This window comes from Achroia grisella, unplaced genomic scaffold (assembly GCF_030625045.1).
Source record: "Achroia grisella isolate CSIRO2021 unplaced genomic scaffold, CSIRO_AGI_Agris_v1 utg841, whole genome shotgun sequence".
Taxonomy (NCBI): domain Eukaryota; kingdom Metazoa; phylum Arthropoda; class Insecta; order Lepidoptera; family Pyralidae; genus Achroia; species Achroia grisella.
In genome coordinates, this window is record NW_026713039.1 from 1,348,691 (window position 1) to 1,371,074 (window position 22,384).

Below are 22,384 nucleotides of genomic sequence, written 5' to 3' on the forward strand. Positions count from 1 at the left end.
ATAAATTATTATTATTATTATTCTTTATTTTTTCTCAGCTTTTGCTGGTTTTTATTATTATTATTATTATGAATCGAGTGAATAGAGTGGACATTAGTGCCGTTAGCTTATTTTCTATTCCGATGACATAAAGTGTTATTAACATTACTTACTACATACTACTATTAGCATTACTTACTTAAATAAGATCAGATCTTTATAAGATTTCGTTTTAAAGCCTTAGATAGTTTTTTCTACATTTACATGCTTATATTTTTAAGATTTAGATTCACTATTACAACACTACTAGTAGATTCTATCCACGAGATTATTCTTTACCACTTTAAAAACATAATTGATATGTCTTCTATTATTTTATATATTGCTTAACTCATATATATTTATAACATTTCCAGATGATATTTTTTTAGCTTCTATATTTTCTTCTATAATTGTTTAAACGAGTTAAACCTTAGCGCAAAAGGGCAAATAGCGTAGAAGCGCAAATAAGAGAATATCACTAATGTGATATTCTCTTATTTGCTTATTCTGGATGAATTTTGATTTGATTGATTACGTCATCGGTAATTATTTATTTTTTCGTTCATGTTTACGTAATCATAAGAGCTTTGCGTACTTTTCTGACAAGGGGTCTGGGGGGGGGGGGGGGGAATTGTAATAAATCTGCTTACGTATTACTTTAACATATATTAAATGGAAGTACCATTTAATATATGTAATTCTTCGAAGTAGCGTCTATGAAGTATATATAGATGATGATAAAATGATGAATTGTTGCTCTAGATTAACTCCCCGTAAATAATATATATAAATGTTGCTTTATCAGGTTTTTATGATTGATATCATCTTATTGACTGTCAGCGATCTGAGTTTTAGCTGCGATATTCTGAAATAGAAAACATACTTTACTTTATTATAAGTGTTTTTAAAGTAAATGAATATAATAAAACATACAATTTTGTATTTTGACGACATCGATGGTCTAGCGGTCTAGCACACCGCTTTATGACCGATGGTTGCGGGTTCGATTCCTCGCACGGCACAAACATTTGTAGTCATGAGTATGATTGTTTGTATCGGTCTGGGTATTTTCTATGTATAATATGTATGTGTTTACGAAAAAAAATCATCTATGTATTTGTATCAGTTATCTAGTACCCATAACACAAACTTTAGCTAGCTTAACTTGAGTCTAGATGGCGTTGTGTGAATTGTCCTGAGATTATTATTATTATACAAATATACTGTAATGATTATTATCCCAGATGGGGTGGTAGTCAGAGGTATTGTCCACTGTCTATGTTGTGGTGAACGCAACACTTGACATGTCCACATTTCCCTCGATATATTTAAATATAACGTGGCAAGAGCGATCCACTGCCGACTCTAGGCTAAAATTTTTTATCTTATAGATTTTATTTAAGTATCAATTAATAAACCTTTTTACTCTTTATTTTACTTTGGGATTTTTTAATTAGACCTTTATGCACGAACAAACAAAGGTACATTTGATTTGATTATATGACGTTGTTACCATCACCAGAGATTCAGTCAGAAATCCACATTGACTCACAAAGTTTTTTTTAACAGATTTGGCCTCATGGGTGTAGTTTAAGGCAGTAAACCACTTGGCCCTGATGCTCTCTATACATATTAATAAATAATCTGGATTGAGATACGCAGATTTCAAACACAATATCACAATATATTTATTTATCTCTTTCTTTTCCGCTCTATTGAACTTATTTTCTGCCTCATACATGGGTAATTTTCCTGTATCTAAATATTTAATCCAAGTATGTATATGTGTATATATTTATTTATGTGTCGTATGTAAGTATGTATGTCTAATAATATGTATTATTTTAAAGTTACTACGTAAATGTTTATAAACTATAATGCGCCGCTTACTAACTTCTCAGTTTGCCTTATGGTTGACTGGTAGAGAACGCCCTTAGGTGTTAAGTTCGCCATATGTACATTTATATGTTGTATTTGTGCATTAAAGTTTAAATAAATAAATAAATAAACAATACGTTTTGTATTTAGGACTACGATTTTAGGTGATCCTTGTGTATTCTAGGTAGTTAGCAGTTTAGCACACCGCCTTCTGATGGTAGCGGGTTCGATTACTCGTAAAATACAAACATTTGTATTCATAAGTTTGATTGCTTGTATTGGTTTGGGTGTTTTCTATACATATTATATATGTATTTATTTCTATCCGTTGTCTAATACCATTAACACTAGCTCTGTTCAGCTTGAGACTAGATGGCGCTGTGTTTTATCCAGATATAGATAACTAGAACTTACCCTATCGACTTTGGTGCCATATTTAGACCAAAAAGTAACGGGCACTATAGTTGGCTTCCCAGACCTTGCGTCAAAGACTTGACAACTGTCAAATGGTGGGCAGTATAAATGCAACGAGACCGCCTCATCGACGTGTCCATTCTGCATTCTGTGAAGACCCTGGGCATCTGGAATAGAGATAGAAAGAGCATTTGAAGAAGAGCAACTTGACTTTCCGAGGCAGGTTTTATGAAAAGAGTTTTATTTGATACCTGTTCTCATTCCCAAGGTATCATACCTACGTATGATACCTTAGTCTACATCCAACAGTCATTTCACACCCTTCAGAACTCCCAATGTAACAGTACATTTTTTTGGACTACTCTAATGCTGTTGGCCGGAGCTGACCTTTACAGCTTCACCGGACGATAGGGGGCGCGTGCAGATGGGACTCCAAATCTGCGGAGGGCCAATTCCCGCCAGACGGATTCGACTATAGTCTGAGGGCACCGCTAGTGGTTCGAACCTCGGCTCAGGCCGTCGTAATTTCGATCCCCGTATATAAGAGTACAGTAAGACCCCGCTTTTCACTGTGTCGGTTTAGCGCTCCTATATTAACCCTCCCCGGAACCTAACAGAAAGTCGACGAGGAAATAGGTCAAAAAATACTAGCTAGTATTTCTATTAAAGAGCTTAAAGAATTAACTGAGCGAGAAGAAAACAATAATATTGATTGTAGTGATTCCAAATTCCGAAGTCTTTCTTCGGAGATAGCCTCATTAACGCTGTTTCGTTTAGTGCTGGAAATTATTGGAACGTATCCCTCGCGTTAGGCAGGGTCTTACTGTATATCATAAAGGATGACTGCAAAAGTTAGAAATTTATTTGAACTAACTTTATAGGGATACTGCAATTTACATTTCAGATAAGAAATCATTTATTGAAATAAACTTAAATTTAAGCACTTTTTTTCGACCTACTCCAATGCTGTTCGCTGCAGCTAGCCTTTACAGTTTCACCGGACGATAAGGGGCGAGTGCAGATGGCACTCCGAACTAAAGGAAGGACTTATGAAGTGGCTGAAGCCAACTTCCGCCTGATGGATACGACTTTAGTCTGAGGACACAGCTAGGAGTGAAGCACTTTTGAATAGTCACATTTATCTTTTTTTAATCTACCGCTCATTCGGAAAGCTGTCTCGTCACAAGAAGAACGAGCAAGAAACTTGCGTGTTGCTCTTTTAAATAATCATTGTAACATTTACATTTTGAAGTTTAATGTTTATAATTTATTAGAGTCAAAATATTAAATACACAACAAGATTAAATCAGTCGTAGCGATTAGAACAGACCAGTCTAGACAAGTAGCACTCGTTCACGAGTATGACGAATAGAGAAGAGACTGCATAACAATGTATATTGCCTGCACTAATGTATTGTAAAGTCAATTAAGCTGAGACAGATATATGGTCAAATTTATAGAGATTATTAAGTTAAATCATAAAACAGTATTAAATAAAGGCGCTGTCGCTGTCTGTCCCTATGTATGCTTAAATCTTGAAACCTACGCAATGGATTTTGAAGCAGTTTTTTTTAATAGATAGAGTGATTCAAGAGGAAGGTTCATATATATAATACATGTACACCGGTGCAAAGCCGGTAGCAAAATCTACCCACCCGGTAGCTAGTATATGTTAAAAAAAAATACTGTTAATAATATAATTATCTTTTTTCACTTACCATTTATGTAACATACGTCGTCTAATTTCAAAGATGTCTTTCCTATTTCAACCATATCGCTAATATTGCATTCTTGGTCGCCATCTTGTTCGCATTTCGCGCCAATTCTTACAGTGCGTTCACAGATGTCGGCCATTTCTGCACACTGACAGCTGTCACTTTGACAACACGTATCATTTATTTGTCTCTGGCATCCGGACTGTTTGTTTTTTAATGATTTCTTGACCTCTGAATGGACGTTCTGGGGCCACTGGTATCTGTGTAGATTAAATAAACAAATAGGTAACTGTCTTTTTATCTGATAACGGTTGTGGGAAAATCCGGGAGCATTGTTTAAAGGTGATTTTAATATTTAGACTATATTATGTATACATACAAATATCATGTTTATATTTTTTACAGCTTTTTTGACGCCCCCTGTGGTCCAGCGGTGTAGCACGCCGCTTTACTAACGATGGTTGCGAGTTCGATTCCTCGTATTTGTATTCAATTGTATGATTGTTTGTATTGTACCTTCTGTGGTCCAGCAGTTTAGCACGCTGTTTTACTAACGATGGTTGCGAGTTCGATTCCTCGTATTTGTATTCATTAGTATGATTGTTTGTATTGTATCGGTCTGGATAGTATAAGACTATTTATATCAGTACTACCGTTACATACAGTTGTATACCTAGACCACCGGCTTTGCTTAACTTGGGACTAGATGTCGCTGTGTGAATGGTCTTGGGTTATTATATTGTATGTATATAATTTTGAACATGGTCGTGTCTTTAGTCTGCGTGGATATCTATCTAATATATGTATTATATGATTTAGCTTGCTTAGTAAATATTAAAGAGAGGTTGAAGGGGCACATTTCATTACATTTATTTATTCATACAAATATTATAAAATTGATTATACATTGGACACCGCACCTGTATCGCGGGAGTCCACAAAAGATTTGCCAAATAATTAATTAACTATTACAGATCAGTGAGTAGAGTAGATTTGACATAAAAATCATACCAGATCTGATTAAAAACGAGATAACGGGATCGATCAGAGGAATGTAGTGTATACATAGATGTATATAATGTATCCTTGATCAGTAAATAAATTAAAAAAAAACTGTTTCAGCACGCAAGCATCAATAATTATTTAGTCATAATAATAAAAATAAAATGATGCAAAAAGAGATCATATTTTAATAGTTAATAGTGACGTTTATCTGTATACACAATAATATTTATGTAAAATGTTTTCACGAAATATTCATTGTTGATAAGCTAGCGGCGAGATATCGTTTCGTATTTAGTTATAACCGGTTTTAAAGGAATGTAAGTTCACCTCTTTTGTAACTAAAATATTATGAAGTTAATGTCCTTTGATAACTTTGTATCATAGTTCATAATTGTTACCTAAATTTCTTGTCTGTTTTTCATATTATGAAATACAACAGCACACTGGCGGGACACTATTGATAGCATCATTCGGTCTGAAGGCCTGTATAGGCCGTTTATTTATCATATAGATTAACCGTTTCCTTCAGTCTAAGGGTACCTCTAGGGGATCAAACCTCGGCGTGTATAGGCCGTTTATTTATCATATGGACTATGAGTTTCCTTCAATCTAAGGGCACTACTAGGGGATCGGACCTCGGCGTGTATAGGCCGTTTATTTATCATATAGATTAACTAACTAAGCGTACCTCTAGGGGATCGAACCTAGGCGTGTATAGGCCGTTTATTTATCACATGGACTATGAGTTTCCTTCAATCTAAGGGCACTACTAGGGGATCGAACCTCGGCGTGTATAGGCTGTTTATTTATGATATGGACTATCAGTTTCCTACAATCTAAGGGCACTACTAGGGGATCGAACCTCGGCGTGTATAGGCCGTTCATTTATCATATGGACTATCAGTTTCCTTCAGTCTAAGGGTACCTCTAGGGGATGAAACCTCGGCGTGTATAGGCCATTTATTTATCATATGGACTATCAGTTTCCTTCAGTCTGAGGGCACTACTAGGGAATCGAACCGCGGTGTGTATAAGCCGTTTAACCATATGGACTATCAGTTTATTTGCCGTTTAGGATATAAAATAGGTACCTACCTGACTTCCTCCAGGCTTCCACTGAGTAGCTTCATGAAGCAGTGTGAGTCAGCGTGGTCGTGTATAGGAGAGGCGTGTCCTGGTCCCCAGCAGAGGATCATGATGTTGAATGCACCGTTACCAGCATCCACTAGATTCCTCGTGTATCTGGAAATTGGAGAATTCATCTCAATTTAAGTCAAAATTGGGAGTTCGTTTCGTTCGGTAAAGCGGTTTTTAGGCACAGCCGCACTATTTCTTGCCTCACTGGCATTCAACCGGTCATATTACTAATTTTTTTTATTTATCTGTGATTTCTTCCGATATGTTATATATATAATAAATGACCCTGACCAAAAGACACAACGCCATCTAGTCCCAAGTTAAGCTAACTAGAGCTTGTGTTATGGGTACTAGACAACTGATACAAATATATAGATTTTTCTCATAAATAAATACATAATACACATAGAAAACACCCAGACCAACACAAACCGTTGCACCATGCCTACGATAGATACACATATACAGACAACATAAATACATGAACTATTTTTGTTAATGGATGATAATGGAATGGTGCACCCGCCTGCGCTGACGGTATACGCTGGCGGGGCACCAGTGGAGGATGATAAGATGAACATGAAATCAGGTCAGTCAGGTGATCGTGAAAAATTCACGAGTAATTTATCACGATGGTAACCAGAGGGAACCCCGCGGAGGTGAACCTGACTAAAAATCCACATTACAAAAATCCCCTTTCTTTCCCTTTAGATTATACTACATTAATCAATCTCTCAAGATGCAGCTTCTATGACTATGTTATCATTTAAGACCTTACTGATATATGATATGGACCATATTTATAACGGTGACCTTTAGCTGTATCCTACCTCAATAGTTTCCGGTGTTATCTCTGATAATGTACAAGATACTTTACGTTAGTGAACACTTTTAGTTTACAATCTATGTAGCGTGATTTTGAACTGTCGATAAATTATAAACTTTACTATTTGTAATATATTGTATCAATTGATTCTCGTTATATCTTACTAATATTATAAACTCTATAGTTTGTAAGTATGGATGGATATCTTTTACTCTTGCAAGCAAATATTACTGAACGGATTTTGATGAAACTTTACAGTTATATAGCTTATACATCAGAATAACACATAGGCTACATATTTTATGTCAGTCAAACAGCGGGCAGTGCTATATAGTCCTATGTCCAGCAGTGGACGTCATCCGGACTGCGATGATGATGATGATGAATAATATTTATTTGTCTCAAATAAAAACTACCACAATTGCTGCCCATACAATAATAAAATTTAAAAGTAATGAAGAAGACAAAACGGTCTATAACTCATAGGGGGCAGTGAGTCCACCTTCTCTGCTATTCTGTTATAGCCTTTTACTAGAAACACCCGCGACTTCGTCCGCGTGGATTTTAACTTTATTATTCTAAAATAAAAGTAGCCTTATTACTTCAGCTACCTGCCAATAAAATTCCCGTCAAAATCGGTCCAGCCATCGCAGAGATTAGCCGGAACAAACAGATAGGCAGACAAAAATTGTAAAAAAAATTATTTTGATGTATGTACCGTATTTATATTCATATGCATGTAGTAAAAAACGGTTATTTCAATATTACAAACAGACACTCCAATTTTATTTATATGTATAGATTATTAAATTAATATAATAAGAGAACAACGACGATTGTACTTAAGTTCTAAACTACTACTAACAAAATGAACAAACATAAAAATTGACAATAATTTATTATTAATTACAATAATATTACAATTGACGACCTCGGTGGTATAGCGGTCTAGCACACCGCTTTACATCCGATGGTCGCGGGTTCGATTCCTCGCACGGCACAAACATTTGTATTCATGAGTATGATTGTTTATATCGGTCTGGGTGATTCTATATACAATACGTATGTATTTACGAAAAAAAAAGAATATCTATATATTTGTATCAGTTATCTAGTACCCATAACACAAGCTTTAGCTAGCTTAACTTGGGTCTAGATGCCGCTGTGTGAATTGTCCTGAGATTATTATTATTATTATAATAATGTAACAAAATTGGGCAATAACAAAATGTGACAATTAAAAAATACACTCCCAAATTTCCGCCCCTCTACCACCATCCCTTATTTTTTATTAGCGATATTAATTTTTGATATATGACAGCGTAGCGGCTTTTGTATTGATTACCGCATGCATCCTCATGTAAAATGCGAATACTGTAACTACCATATAGTAATTTTTGTAGCTGTGACGTGGTCGAGTGGAATGAGTAGTCATGCTCACTAAAATGTCCAGACATGTGGCGGCGTGGTGGGCCGGGTCATTGGGCTCCCTAAAATATGGTCGAGCGCAGTGATGGCTGGCTCATCCGTCATGCAGCACTCATGAACGAGTGCTGCTTGTAGGGACTGGTCTGCTCTTATCACTATGACTGATTTAATCTTATTGTGTTTTTATATTTGAGCCTAAATAAATTAGTGCTGGTTGGTAGTTTGTATTCACACGTTTCGACTTGTAAAATGTGCACTTACAAGGATTGTTTAAAAGAGCAACACACAAGTTTCTTGCTTATTCTTCTTGTGATGAGACAGCTTTCCGTATAAGCGGTAGATTTAAAAAAATTTTGACTATTCAAAAGTGCTTAAATTAAGTTTATTTGAATAAATGATTTTCTATTCTATTCTGTTCTAGTCAGGAAAACGTTTACCGGATCATCTAGTACTTTTATAGCTTTATAAATATCACATCCTTAAGACTAAACTAGAATATAACCAAAGTCATTAAAGAAACAATTAACCATATATATACCATATAATAAAAAGAACCGAACGCAGTCTCTACACGGAAGATAAATGAGAAATACTACATATCTCGACGGCCTCGGTGGTTTAGCGGTTAATTACACCGCCTCGCTTCCGATGATCGCGGGTTCGAATCCCAGCGCGTTACAAACACTTGCATTCACGAGTATGATTATTTGTGTTGATCTGCGTATTTACTATATATATTATGGATGTACTAGCTGATGCGCAACTTCGTCTGCATTTCACTTATTTGACATTTATAATAATATGTCCAACTAGGTACTGGCCCCGTCTCCGCCCGGGTGTACATGTATTATATATATAAACCTTCCTCTAGAATCACTCCATCTATTAAAAAAACCCCCTTCGAAATCCGTTGCGTAGTTTTCAAAAATTCAAATTTAAATTCAAAATATCTTTATTCTATTACAGACTTTTATGATATGTCAAATCTACCGTCAGTTCGGAATGATTTCGAGATGAGAAGAACTGACAAGAAACTCAGCTCGTATTTTTTTTTTAATGTTGAACATATTTACCATAATACTATTTCATTTAAATTCAAATTTGGGAGAATAGAGTGACCACCAGCATATGCTATATAAAAAAAATCAAATAAATATAAAAATAAAATTTTAAATATTTAAGCATGCATGGGGACGGACAGACATCAACTTTGTTTTATACTATGTAATGATTTACATAATATCTTTTTAAATTATAACCTATATGTTATTCTGATGAATAAGCTATATTACTGTAAAGTTTCATCAAAGACCGTTCAGTATTGCGTGAAAGTGTAACAAAAATCCATCCATACTCACAAACTTTCACGTTTATAATATTAATAATAAGATTATTGTATAATACTTCTTGTTTACTTGTATGTCTGTACGTTTGTGGTCGCTAATCGCAAGAACAGCTTAACAGATTTTGTTGCGGATTGTACTAAAGTATTGCGCTATGCAGGGGCGGATTTACCTGAGGGCTTTTTGGGCTGCAGCCCAGGGCCCAGCGTATACAAAGGGCCCCAGTCCCCACTGAAACGATGTTTAGAAAATAAAAAAATATCTAGAATGTTAAAAAACCTATCATAGAGTTGGCAAACCCTAAGATCAATAAACCTGCAAGTCCGCGTCTATAGAAAGGAACAGGGAATTTCTGGTCGCTTGTTTTTGGTCGGTGTAGGTAGTAGGCAGTACCCCAATCCAAAGGCCCCGGAGGTGTGCGCGTGTACCCACACGCCTCCACAATGGAGTAGGGCGAAGTAGGTCGCCCTAACCACATAGCGAGATGGGGCCTGCCCTACAACATCTACAGGGCGGGCCGTCGCCGTCGGAGCTGGGATAGAAATGCACTTGCGAATCCCCTGGCTCCGGCATAGGCGCTCGTAGGTACACCGTGTGGTTTTTGGTGAGTACAAATCTCACTCACCGCCCCGCCCTCCCTCCGGCGGGGTGACGGTCTTTTGAAGATTTTCCACACGTTAAAAAAAAAAAAGGTTTACCCCTAAGTAGATTTAGTCCGGGGCCCCACAAATTCACGGTCAGCCCCTGGTGCTATGATATATCATAGAGAATATATTCTTTTCTTTGCGGAAAATAAACAACGATAATTTCTGAATAGTTTACCTTTATTCAAATTATTGCACGTGGAATTATTATAGGTCCTAATTACCTGTGCTACTACGTCGTGGAATTGCATATTTTCAACTGTCTTACCTTATAATATTGATAATAATAATCCAGGACAATTCACACAGCGCCATCTAGACCTACGTTAAGCAAAAGCTACGTTAAGCTTGTATTATAGGTACTAGACAACTGATATAAATACTTATACACATTTTTTCTTTAAATACATACAAAATCATGATCATTGCCTTGCCTTTATCCTATTATCACATTTTTTCTTTAAATACATACAAAATCATCGTCATTGCCTTGCCTTTATCCCATTATTTGGGGTCGGCGCATGTAAATACATACAAAATATACGTAGAAAACACCCAGACAGATACAAACAATCATACTCATGAATACAAATGTTTGTACTATCCGAGGTATCGAAATCGCGACCATCTGATTTAATGCGGCGTGCTATACGGCTAGACCTATGCGGGTGATAGATACTATGTTGTTGGTTGAGACGATGTATATTATATATGATAATAGACTGACAATATGTACATAGAAATATTGATCTTACATACTAAGGTCGGATTTCACCAAAGAAACTGATCACGTTTAGTTCAAACTGAACGTTTAAACGTGTTCAAAGCTTCATTTTGCATTTCACCACTACAAATTTCGCTGAACACGTTTATAAATTCTGAACGTCTGATTTTCTACTACTCTTCTCTTCTCTCTACTCTCTCTTCTAACTCTTTAAACGTATTTAAAGCAGCTGTCAGTTGTCAAACAGTCATCAATCAAATTTTTGACAATACAATATCGAGAATAAAAAGAAAATTGCCAGTAGTGTAAAAAAATATCCTCAATAAAATATTTTTTTACTAGTTAATAGGTAAAGGTTGTCGTTATATATTTTGTAGTCGATGGTACTTATTAAATTAAAAATTAATAAACTTATCCTAATTATCACATGATTGAATTACAAATAGTTCTTAGAAGTATTTTATTTAATTAGCGTGTAACACTGAGAACGAATGAAAATCTAAACTTCATTTTGGTAAACGTGATCTGTATAACGCTGGTGAATTCCATTTAAAGTAAAACGAGATCAACGTCGTTCTTTTTTTCAAGTTCACGCTGAACTCCGTTTCCTTGAACGTGTTTATACTACGATTGGTGAAATCCAGCCTAAATGACAATAGAAAAATGTTAGGTGGAGTGACACAGTTTAGACACAGCAGTGCTTAGTACACAATATTGGATTTGTCCTACTAGACATTATTACATGTAATTATTATTTCTAGGTATCTGTGTCCCATAACTTTTGTTTCAAATCCAATAAAAAGTATTTATTCATTATGAATGCCATTCTTGTATGAAATTGTACACATAGGTATAAAATCTATTAAACTTCCCATACAGGCATGTAGAACACTAGAAATATTGCAGAATATATTGTACATCTGCTATATGTATGTATCTACCTTCTGAATGCATTTACACTTTTTAAGACAAAGAACTTATTAACTTATCTTATATATAAAATTCTGGTGTCACAGTTTTCGTTCCCATACTCCTCCGAAACGGCTTGACCGATTCTCATGAAATTTTGTGAGCGTATTGAGTAGGTCTGAGAATCGGCCAACATCTATTTTTCATCCCCCTAAATGTTAGGAGTAGTCCACCCCTAACGTTTGCCGGGACAGCTAGTTTTGTATAAATTTCTTTCCGAAACATAACTCTCCAGGAATGGTATTTCTCAAGCGACATGATATTGAAACCTTCAAAAATTAGTACACAATATTGGATTTGTCTTACTAGACATTATTATGATGTATCTAGATAAGTGTGTAGGAATGATGAATGTGGATGGTTAGAAGGCAGAAAAAGAGATGGATGGACTGTGTGAAAGATGATATGGAAAGAAAGGGAGTAAATAACGAGATGACTGCGAACAGGGATGAATGGAAGCGAAAAACATATTACGACGACCACAAATAAATGGGATAAGGAAGAAGCAGATGATGAGGTGGCTATATCCCATATCTAGTACCCATAATACACACACTGGTTAGCTAGGGACTAGATGGCGCTATGTGAATTGTAGAGTAAATATTATTACAGGGTTATTGATAAAAAAATATCTCTCTTTCTGTTTATCTCTCTCTCACTCTCTCTTTTCGTACTGGTGCCACTGAAAAGCAACGACTTGTGCCATAATGGAGAGCATAGCCATTTCAGAGCCTATATATATGTATGTACACACTGTTTATGTTTGTTTATCTTTAATTATATTATACATTTTTTTATCGTTTTTGTTTATGTTGTCAATAACTAAAAAGCACTGATACATAGTATAAAACAAAGTCGCTGTCGCTGTCTGTCCGTTAATATGTATGCTTAAATCTTTAAAACTACGCAACGGACTTTGAAGCGGATTTTTTAATAAATAGAGTGATTCAAGAGGAAGGTTTATATGTATGTGTATAATACATGTACACCCGCGCGAAGTCGGGGTGAGTAGCTAGTATTTTATATATCTTTCTTTCAAAATTTAACAAACATGTTTATAATAAATTTAGAAAGAAGAAAGAAAATAGTTCATTTGGTACAATAATAAAAATAATTTACTGGAATATAGTCTATTTTTATTTGTAATAACTCACCAATAAACTTATTGGTTAATAAAGTTTTAAATAAATTAAATAAATAAATAAAAACTCACCGGAGACGATCGAACTTGGCGTACTTCTTCCAATGTTTCCTATCGGACTTGTATCTTGACATCAAAGCTTGAACATCATCAACATTTACGTGATCGTAAGAGAATATCTTGTACAATTCATCAATTAGAGTCTCCAAGTCTGGAATCTCTCTGAAAGTGGATTTTGTTTATAGATGATTAGCTTTAGCCCGAGGTTTCACTCGCGTTTTTTATCCCCTTAAGGGTGGAATTTATCAATATCCTTTCTTAGGGGATGCCTACGTCACAATAGCTTTATCTCAGCAAAGTCTCAGCCTGATCGGTTTAAAATTGACAAAGTTTCATACAAAATTTCATCCCCTCTTTTATCCCTTTGGGGGTAGAATTAACCAAAATCCTATCTTAGCGGATGCCTACGTTATAACATCTACTTGCATGCCAAATTTCAGCCCGATCCGTCCAGTGGTTTGGGCTGTGCGTTGATAGATCACTATGTCAGTCAGTCCCCTTTGAGTTATATATATTTAGATAACAGAATGGTGGACCCGCTGCGCTAACGGTTTACGCTGACGGGGCACCAGTGGAGGCTGATAGCATGAGCAAGTCCGGTCAGTTAGCCCATCATGACAAATTCACCAGGAATTTATGACGATGGTTTCCAGGGGGAACCGCGTGGAGGTCAACCCGATGTGTTACATTGATAGCTATGAGTTTTTTAATCCACATTACTAACAATTTTCTTACCCCCAATAGATGATCTTAGAATGGTGCACCCGCCAGCGTTAACGGTTTACGCTAACGGGGCACCAGTGGAGGATAAGATGAGCATGAGGTCAGGTCAGTTAGTCTAGTACACATAACACAAGCTCTACTTAGCTTGGAACTAGAGGGCGTTGTATGAATTGATCAGGCTTATGATTGTTACTGCTTGGTGGCTGACATTTTTAAAGTCTTCTGGTAGATTATAAAAATAATATTCTTTGAATTTATAAATTAAAATTTTCTGTTATTTTGTGTCATAAAACAGATATCAAATCAAAAATCCTGCAGATCATTGTAGTCGCTTATGAACATCAAGATTTTTGGTACATATTAATATTTTCTCCCTTCCTTCCCTACCCTCCAGATTTGTCTAAATATTCCTTACTTAGTAATAAAGTCGTCGCTGTTGTCTGTACGCTTATATCTTTTAACTAGCTACTGGTCCCGGCTTCGGCCAGGTTTACATGTAGAGTCACTTCTTTTAAAAAATCGCGTCCTAATCCGTTTCGTAGTTTTAAAGATTTAAGCATACAAGGACGAACAGATAGCGACAGTGACTTTGTTTTCTACTATGTCATGAAGTACGCAACGGATTTTAAGTTACATTACAGTTTTCAATAATATATAGAGTGATTCAAGAGGAAGGTTTATATGTATAATACATGCGTGTAATAGTATAGAACGCAAAGATTTGTAATGCATCAGTGCGAAGCCAGGGAGCGTCAGTAGAAAAAGTATAAATAACTTACTCTTTTATATCCACTGGTCTCTGAGCGCACAGTTTCCCTGTGTCGGTATACTCAGACAATCTGATTTTGCAATTAACTGATTCGATATCCAAGTTATCCATTTTCTGAAACAAATAAATATAATCTCATATATAATAAGATCAGGACAATTCGCAACGCCATCATTAAATATATCGAGGGAAATGTGGACATGTGAAGTATTGCGTTCACAACAACATAGACAGTGGACAGTACCTCTGACTATCACCCCATCTGGGATAATAATCATTACAGTATATTTGTATAATAATAATAATAATAATAATTCCAATCGTTATATCGGTGAACGGTCTTATCCCAACCAGTCTGGAGCAACATCTCAGATGGTTGTGATTCCGCGGCGGCTCACTCCCGGGAAAGATGCAGAAAGCGGTGCTCTTAGATTCTGCCCGCATTGTACGCCGGTTTCTCTCCCTGGGGCCCTGAACCGCGGCCGACTGTGCATCTGCCGGGGGTAAGTTGCCATCTCCTCTCCTTAAGAGGGGAGATGAGATTTCTTTTGGAAATATAAAAAATAATAATAATAATCTCAGGACAATTCACACAGCGCTATCATTAAATATATCGAGGGAAATGTGGACATGTCAAGTGTTGCGTTCACCACAACATAGACAGTGGACAGTACCTCTGACTACCACCCCATCTGGAATAATAATCATTACAGTATATTTGTATAATAATAATTATAATCTCAGGACAATTCACACAACGCCATCTAGACCCAAGTTAAGCTAGCTAAAGCTTGTGTTACAGGTACTAGATAACTGATACAAATACATAGATAATTTTTTTTATAAATACATACATAATGTTCATAGAAAACATCCAGACGGATACAAACAATCATACTCATGAATACAAAATGTTTGTGCCGTGCGAGGAATCGAACCCGCGACCATCGGACGTAAAGCGGTGTGCTAGACCGCTAGACCACGGAGGTCGTTTACAAATAAAAAAATAACCTTAACAATTAACACAGCGCCATCTAGTCCCATGGTAAGCGGAGCTTGTGTTATGGGTATTAGACAACTGATATAAATATATATTTTTTAAATACATTCACAATATACACAGAACCCCTTTCTGTGTATTGTGGTATATTGTGGAAGGGTAATAATGTCTATGTCAGGTTGACCTCCACGCGGTTCTTTCTTAAAACCATCGTGACCAATTCCTGGTGAATTTGTCACGATGGGCTAACTTAAAGGCATAAAGAACCAATTTTTATGATTCCTTGTTGAAGATTGAAAGTAGTTCGAGCAAAGAAAAATAGACTGCTCAAGGCATAAAGAACAGATGTTCGTGATTCCTTATGGATGATCCAAATATTCGAGCAAAGAAGGTTACACTATTAAGGTTGACGATAGAAACTAGTTCGAGGTATAAAGAATAGACTATTAAAGTCATAGAGAATAGATGTTCTCGATTCTTTGTTGATGGTTAAAAGAAGTTTTATCAAAGAAGATTACACTATTAAAGTCATAGAGAACAGATGTTCTTGATGCTTTGTTGATGGTTAAAAGAAGTTTTATCAAAGAAGAATACACTATTAAAGTCATAGAGAACAGATGTTCTTGATGCTTTGTTGATGGTTAAAAGAAGTTTTATCAAAGAAGATTACACTATTAAAGCCATAGAGAACAGATGTTCTTGATGCTTTGTTGATGGTTAAAAGAAGTTTTATCAAAGAAGATTACACTATTAAAGTCATAGAGAACAGATGTTCTTGATGCTTTGTTGATGGTTAAAAGAAGTTTTATCAAAGAAGAATACACTATTAAAGTCATAGAGAACAGATGTTCTTGATGCTTTGTTGATGGTTAAAAGAAGTTTTATCAAAGAAGATTACACTATTAAAGCCATAGAGAACAGATGTTCTTGATGCTTTGTTGATGGTTAAAAGAAGTTTTATCAAAGAAGAATACACTATTAAAGTCATAGAGAACAGATGTTCTTGATGCTTTGTTGATGGTTAAATGAAGTTTTATCAAAGAAGATTACACTATTAAAGCCATAGAGAACAGATGTTCTTGATGCTTTGTTGATGGTTAAAAGAAGTTTTATCAAAGAAGATTACACTATTAAAGTCATAGAGAACAGATGTTCTTGATGCTTTGTTGATGGTTCAAAGAAGTTTTATCAAAGAAGATTACACTATTAAAGTCATAGAGAATAGATGTTCTCGATTCTTTCTTGATGGTTAAAAGAAGTTTTATCAAAGAAGATTACACTATTAAACTCATAGAGAAAAGATTACTGATACCACAGATAACTACTATACTGATACCTTATTGATGGTTGAAAGTTGTTCGAGGCATAAAGAATAGACTATTAATGTCATAGAGAACATATAATTTTGATCCCTTATTATTGATTTAAAATAGTTCGAGGCATAGGGAATAGACTATTTAAGTCATAGACAACAGATCTTGATTCTTTCTGGATGGTTATAAGAAGTTTTATCAAAGAAGATTACGCTATTAAACTCATAGAGTACCGATTTTTCTGGTTCTTTATTAATGATTATTTAGCATATAAACAATAAATGGACCGCGAATCTTAATCATATGACTAAATTACATACTGTTGATTATTCACCGAGTTTATCATATGTTTTTGACCTTTGCGTTCACAATAAAAGCTTCCATTGTAAATAATTGTACAGACAGACGTTAATGGTGTAACCAAAACATTATACGTATTATGATTTGTAAATGTATATATTAAAGAGCTCGAAGTGTATAATATATACACATATACATATACTAGTTTGTGACCAAATAAAGAAAATATATTCAATAATGTAATCCGAAAAATCCAAAGAAAAAAGTTACATCGTTCTAGCTTAAAAAATGACGTATTTGCGTACACACTTTCATTTCCTATTTAATTTTACCCCCCAAAAATAGTAACATTATTACAAACTTCTAAATATTATTTATTTACATTGAATCAGCAGCCTAAAAATATATTTCAACTTTCTCGCTTTAAAAATGACAATACTTCCAACAATAACACAACAATACAATACTTACAACCTTTCATTTCCCCTTTCAACCCACCAAGAACCCTTTTTTCGCATTAAAGTTTCAATCTTCTAGCTTCAAAAATGACGATTCTTCCATAAAATCTTTCATCCCCAATTTCAACCCTTTACAACCCTATTTTCGCTTTAAAACGTATCCTATGATCTTTCTCAGGGTCTAGACCATCTGTGTACCGAATTTCATTTCAATCAGTTCAGTAGTTTTGACGTGAAAGCGAGACTGACAGACAGAGTTATTTTCGCATTTATATTATTACTAGCTTATGCCCGCGGCTTTGCTCGCATTAATTTATACCCTTAGGGGTGGAATTTATCAAAATCCTTTTATGGGGATGCCTAGGTCATAGTAGCTTTATGCATGCAAAGTCTCAGCCCGATCGGTTTAAAAATGACGAAGTTTCATACAAACTGTCATCTCCTATTTTATCCCCTTGGGAGTAGAATTAATCAAAATCCTTCCTTAGTGGATGCCTACGTCATAACATCTACCTGGATGCCAAATTTCAGCCCGATCCGTCCAGTGGTTTGGGCTGTGCGTCGATAGATCACTATGTCAGTCACCTTTCAAAGTCAAAGTCAAAGGTATCTCCTTTGAGTTATATATATTTAGAAGACTATTATTCTAATCATTGGATATCAATTAATCACAGATTTGAACTCACTACTTTTTGATCTTGATGCTCTATATGACATGACACCGAACAGTGCGGTTTTAGAGGAGCTTCCTCCCGAGTACACTTAGAGTGTGGAATGAACTTCCTGCCGAGGTTTTCTCACGAGACTACAGCATGGGGTTTTTCAAGAAGGGTATATTAAGGTTTCTTAAGGGTCGGCAACGCGCAAGTGATACCCCTGGTGTTTCAGGCGTCCATAGGCTACGGTAACCATTTACTATCAGATGGGCTGTATGCTTGATTGCCACCACCGTAGTAAAAAAAAACACCCTTGGTGTCTCGAGATGCCTGAGATACCAAGGTAACCATTTACCATCAGATGGGCCGTATGCTTCTTTTACCATCATCGTATTATAAAAAAAAATGCCATTCTTCTCGAGGTAGACGCATCAGTCTCACCTATGCCAGTTATATATCTTAAAGCCTTCCTCGACAAATGAGCTATCCAACACGAAAATAATTTTTCAATTTAAACCAGTAGTTCCTGAGATTAGCGCGTTCAAACAAACAAACTCTGCAGCTTTATAATATTAGTTTACTACTAAAACTCGTATTATAAATGCGAAAGTAAGTCTGTCTGTCTTGCTATCACGCAAAATTCATTTGTAAATTATTTTTTTTTATCGTAAAGTTATATCTGTTACTTTATTTGTGATTTTTTTATGTTTTAACCTGTATATATTCCTAAGTAATTTGATTTTTTTTTAACTTTATGTTCCGGTTTTTTTTTAATCTGCTGTGTCAATGAAACAATATGTTTTGACGATGACTGCTTTATTCTAAATAAGTAGGTAAGTAATACAATAATGAATGTTAACCCACCTACAACATAATCTAAATCTATTTTGGGGTTTTTGTTTTCAAACATGTCAACCCAATTATTACAAACTAATCGGAACAATTCTTAAAAATAATAGAAAATCAAATAATTGCCAGCTGCCTGGGATCTTACGTCCAGTTGTGATGTGCACGGGATGACATGTCTGTCTCTAGAATGGCAACACAGGAGTGGTATCACGGGTGTGATAAATCTCTCACACACTCTCTCACATGCTGAAGTGACATCTATAGTGCTGTTCATGTGTATTGGCAATGGTTTCGTTTACCATCAGGCGGGCCGTAAGCCTACCAAATATGTTTATAATAATCTATCTCTATAATTTTTATTGCATAAAACGAGAGAGTATATGCCTAGTCTAGATTCCAATAGGTAGATCAGTTAAGTAATAGGTATCTAGTTAATTAATAGATTGGTATGTTGCTATTTACGGCCAGTTCTGGTTAAATACTTGCGTATAAAGGTGTGTGCATACGAGGGATTGTTTGAAGAAAAAAATCAGTTGAGTCTCTTGACAGTTCTTCTCAATCCAATCTGTACATAAGCCACTAAAATGTTCTATTTTTGATTTGATTTGATGATAATTGTGACAGACATAGACTTACAAAACACACATATATGAAATAAAAAATGGATCATCAAAATTGGTTTAAATAGAAAAAAGTTCTGAGGTTCCAAAATGAATCATCAAAATTGGTTCAGATCACAGATAACATAATATTACATAGTTCAGATAGAAAAAATAATGTGTTTTTGTATTTGACCCTAATAAATTAGTGCTGGTTGGTAGTCTGTATTCACACGTTTCGACTTGTAAATGTGAACTTACAAGGATTATTTAAAAGAGCAACACACAAGTTTCTTGCTCATTCTTCTTGTGATAGTAATGCTTTCCGAATGAGCGGTGGATTAAAAAAAAATGTTATGACTATTCAAAAGTGCTTAAATTTAATTTAATTGAATAAATTAATTTCTATTCTATTCTATTCTAAATATCTAATTCTGTGGTTCCACATATAAAAAAAACTATATATTTTATAATTTTTTCATGTTGAATAAAAAAAAACACTCATTAATTTCTATAATTTCTTCTTGTGTGTTGTATAATGAATGTATATTATATTATCTATATTTATCCTATAGTAAAATTGAAATAATCAGTGTTATCCATAGACTGCTAACAGGTGCATGCACCCTATTTCTAAAGTAGTAATACATTTTTATTTAATAACATCTAAGAAATGCGTTTTTTTTTAATATAATTTATTTTTAATTTATTAATGTAATAACTGATATATTTATTTAACGGGCAACTCAAGTACTGTCACCAAAATTTAGTTTTTTTTATTTAATACAGGTTTTTACCATTTTCCTTTTATTTAATTTCTTTAATAAAAATTAACCAATGCTACTAATATTGTAAGATACAATATTTGTTACCCTTTTACGCAGAAACTACTGCACACATTTTAAAGAAAATATTGTTCACTGATAGATCTGCTAAGTATGTAACCTGATTGCACCCTCATCTTATCATCCTCAATTTGTGCCCCGCCAGCGTATACCATTAGCGCAGGCGGGTGCACCATTCCGTTATAATCCACTACAAAACTATTCCAGACAAAGTCGCTAGTATAAGCTAGTATTTACAATTACCTAGTAGTAGTAACTGTTCTCATTTCTTAGTTAAACTCTCATTACATTTAACTTAACTTTCACTTCCTTTACAAACAAAATTACGCTTAAAAATTAACATTTAAAAATGTAACTTTACTACCTTTTTTAATTTAAACATAAATATAAGAAGTATATAGAAAATGTACCAAGTTATTGAACTAATAAATTAATATATCTAATTAGTTAGATATTCTTTAAAGATAACAGCAAATAGTTAAAATTACTTCATAGTTTCACTAACAAACATACCTGATGGCGTAAAATAACTTTCAATAAATCACGTACAAATACACAGAACAAACAACTTTTCACTGCACAGACTATACGCGGTTTTTTTACTTTTAAAACGAGCGTCTCGGTGCGTAGATAAACATCAAGTGTTCAACTTTTCCCGCGCTTTCCCTATATATTGACAGTTCAATTTATTTTCGTCCCAAACGAGAGCGACCGTTGGCTCGCTGGGGGAATAGACAATGCTTCAGTGTTGCCAACCTTATGGTAACTCAACTAGTTGTTATTTGCGGCTTTTTTTAAATAATTTAATATTTTTATTCAATACTATCTGTGCCCGCAATTCGTCCGCGTGATGATTCACTTAGATCTAATGAAGAAAAATCATTTAATCTATACATATAAATAAAAATGAGACACATAAATAAAATAGAAATAAACATATCTGTTTGTGATTTTGAAATAAACGTTTTTGTCTGTCTGTATGTCTGTTTGTTCCGGCTAATCTCTGAAATGGCTGGACCGATTTTGACGGGACTTTTTTTGGTGGTTGCTGATATAATAAAGAGTAACATAGGCTACTTTTATTTTAGAAAAATGAAGTTAAATTCCACGCAGACAAAGTCGCGGGAACATCTAGTAATCTAATAAATCCAAAAAAGGTAAAGAAAAAGTTTCATGAATCTAGTTTCAGATATGACGAATTTTCATACTTTCTCAAACTTTCATCCCCTATTTTATTTTACCCCCTTAAGGGTAACTTTTTACAAACTCTAAATGTAATAATAATAATATTTACTTATATTTTATTAACAGCCTAAAAGTAAGTTCACTTTAGATTTAAAATGACGATACTTCTATACAACTTTTCATCTTTCTTTAAACACGTTGCAAGACTTTTCGCATCAAAAAGTAGGTTACGTCGTTTCTATGAGTCTAGACTATCTGTGTACCAAATTTCATTTAAATCGGTTCAGTAGTTTTGGCGTGAAAGCGAGACAGACAGACAGAGTTACTTTCACATTTATAATACAAGTCTCAATGGATTATAATGAAACTTTACAATAATCCT

The 22,384-nt window shown here is 34.7% G+C and overlaps 1 protein-coding gene across 1 annotated transcript; it reads right to left on the reverse strand.

Moving 5' to 3' along the window:
* Window positions 1-699: 699 nt before the first annotated feature.
* LOC131852306 (cysteine dioxygenase type 1-like) lies at window positions 700-21,444 on the reverse strand. Its single transcript, XM_059202980.1, has 7 exons — window positions 21,331-21,444; window positions 14,808-14,911; window positions 13,318-13,467; window positions 6,129-6,275; window positions 4,032-4,288; window positions 2,314-2,480; window positions 700-886 (listed from the first exon to the last, which is right to left on the reverse strand). The coding sequence occupies exons 2-7, from the start codon at window positions 14,906-14,908 to the stop codon at window positions 848-850; spliced, it is 861 nt and encodes a 286-aa protein (XP_059058963.1). The 5' UTR covers window positions 14,909-14,911; window positions 21,331-21,444; the 3' UTR covers window positions 700-847.
* Window positions 21,445-22,384: the final 940 nt, after the last annotated feature.

What these genes read in the sequence shown, in the direction of transcription:
- LOC131852306 (XM_059202980.1), bottom strand. Translation starts at nt 14,908, where the DNA reads ATGGATAACTTGGATATCGAATCAGTTAATTGCAAAATCAGATTGTCT. An exon ending in GCCAAGTTCGATCGTCTCCG is followed by an intron (nt 6,276 to 13,317) that starts GTGAGTTTTTAT and finishes TCCAATTTCCAG; the next exon opens with ATACACGAGGAATCTAGTGG. An exon ending in CGACGTATGTTACATAAATG is followed by an intron (nt 2,481 to 4,031) that starts GTAAGTGAAAAA and finishes TCTCTATTCCAG; the next exon opens with ATGCCCAGGGTCTTCACAGA.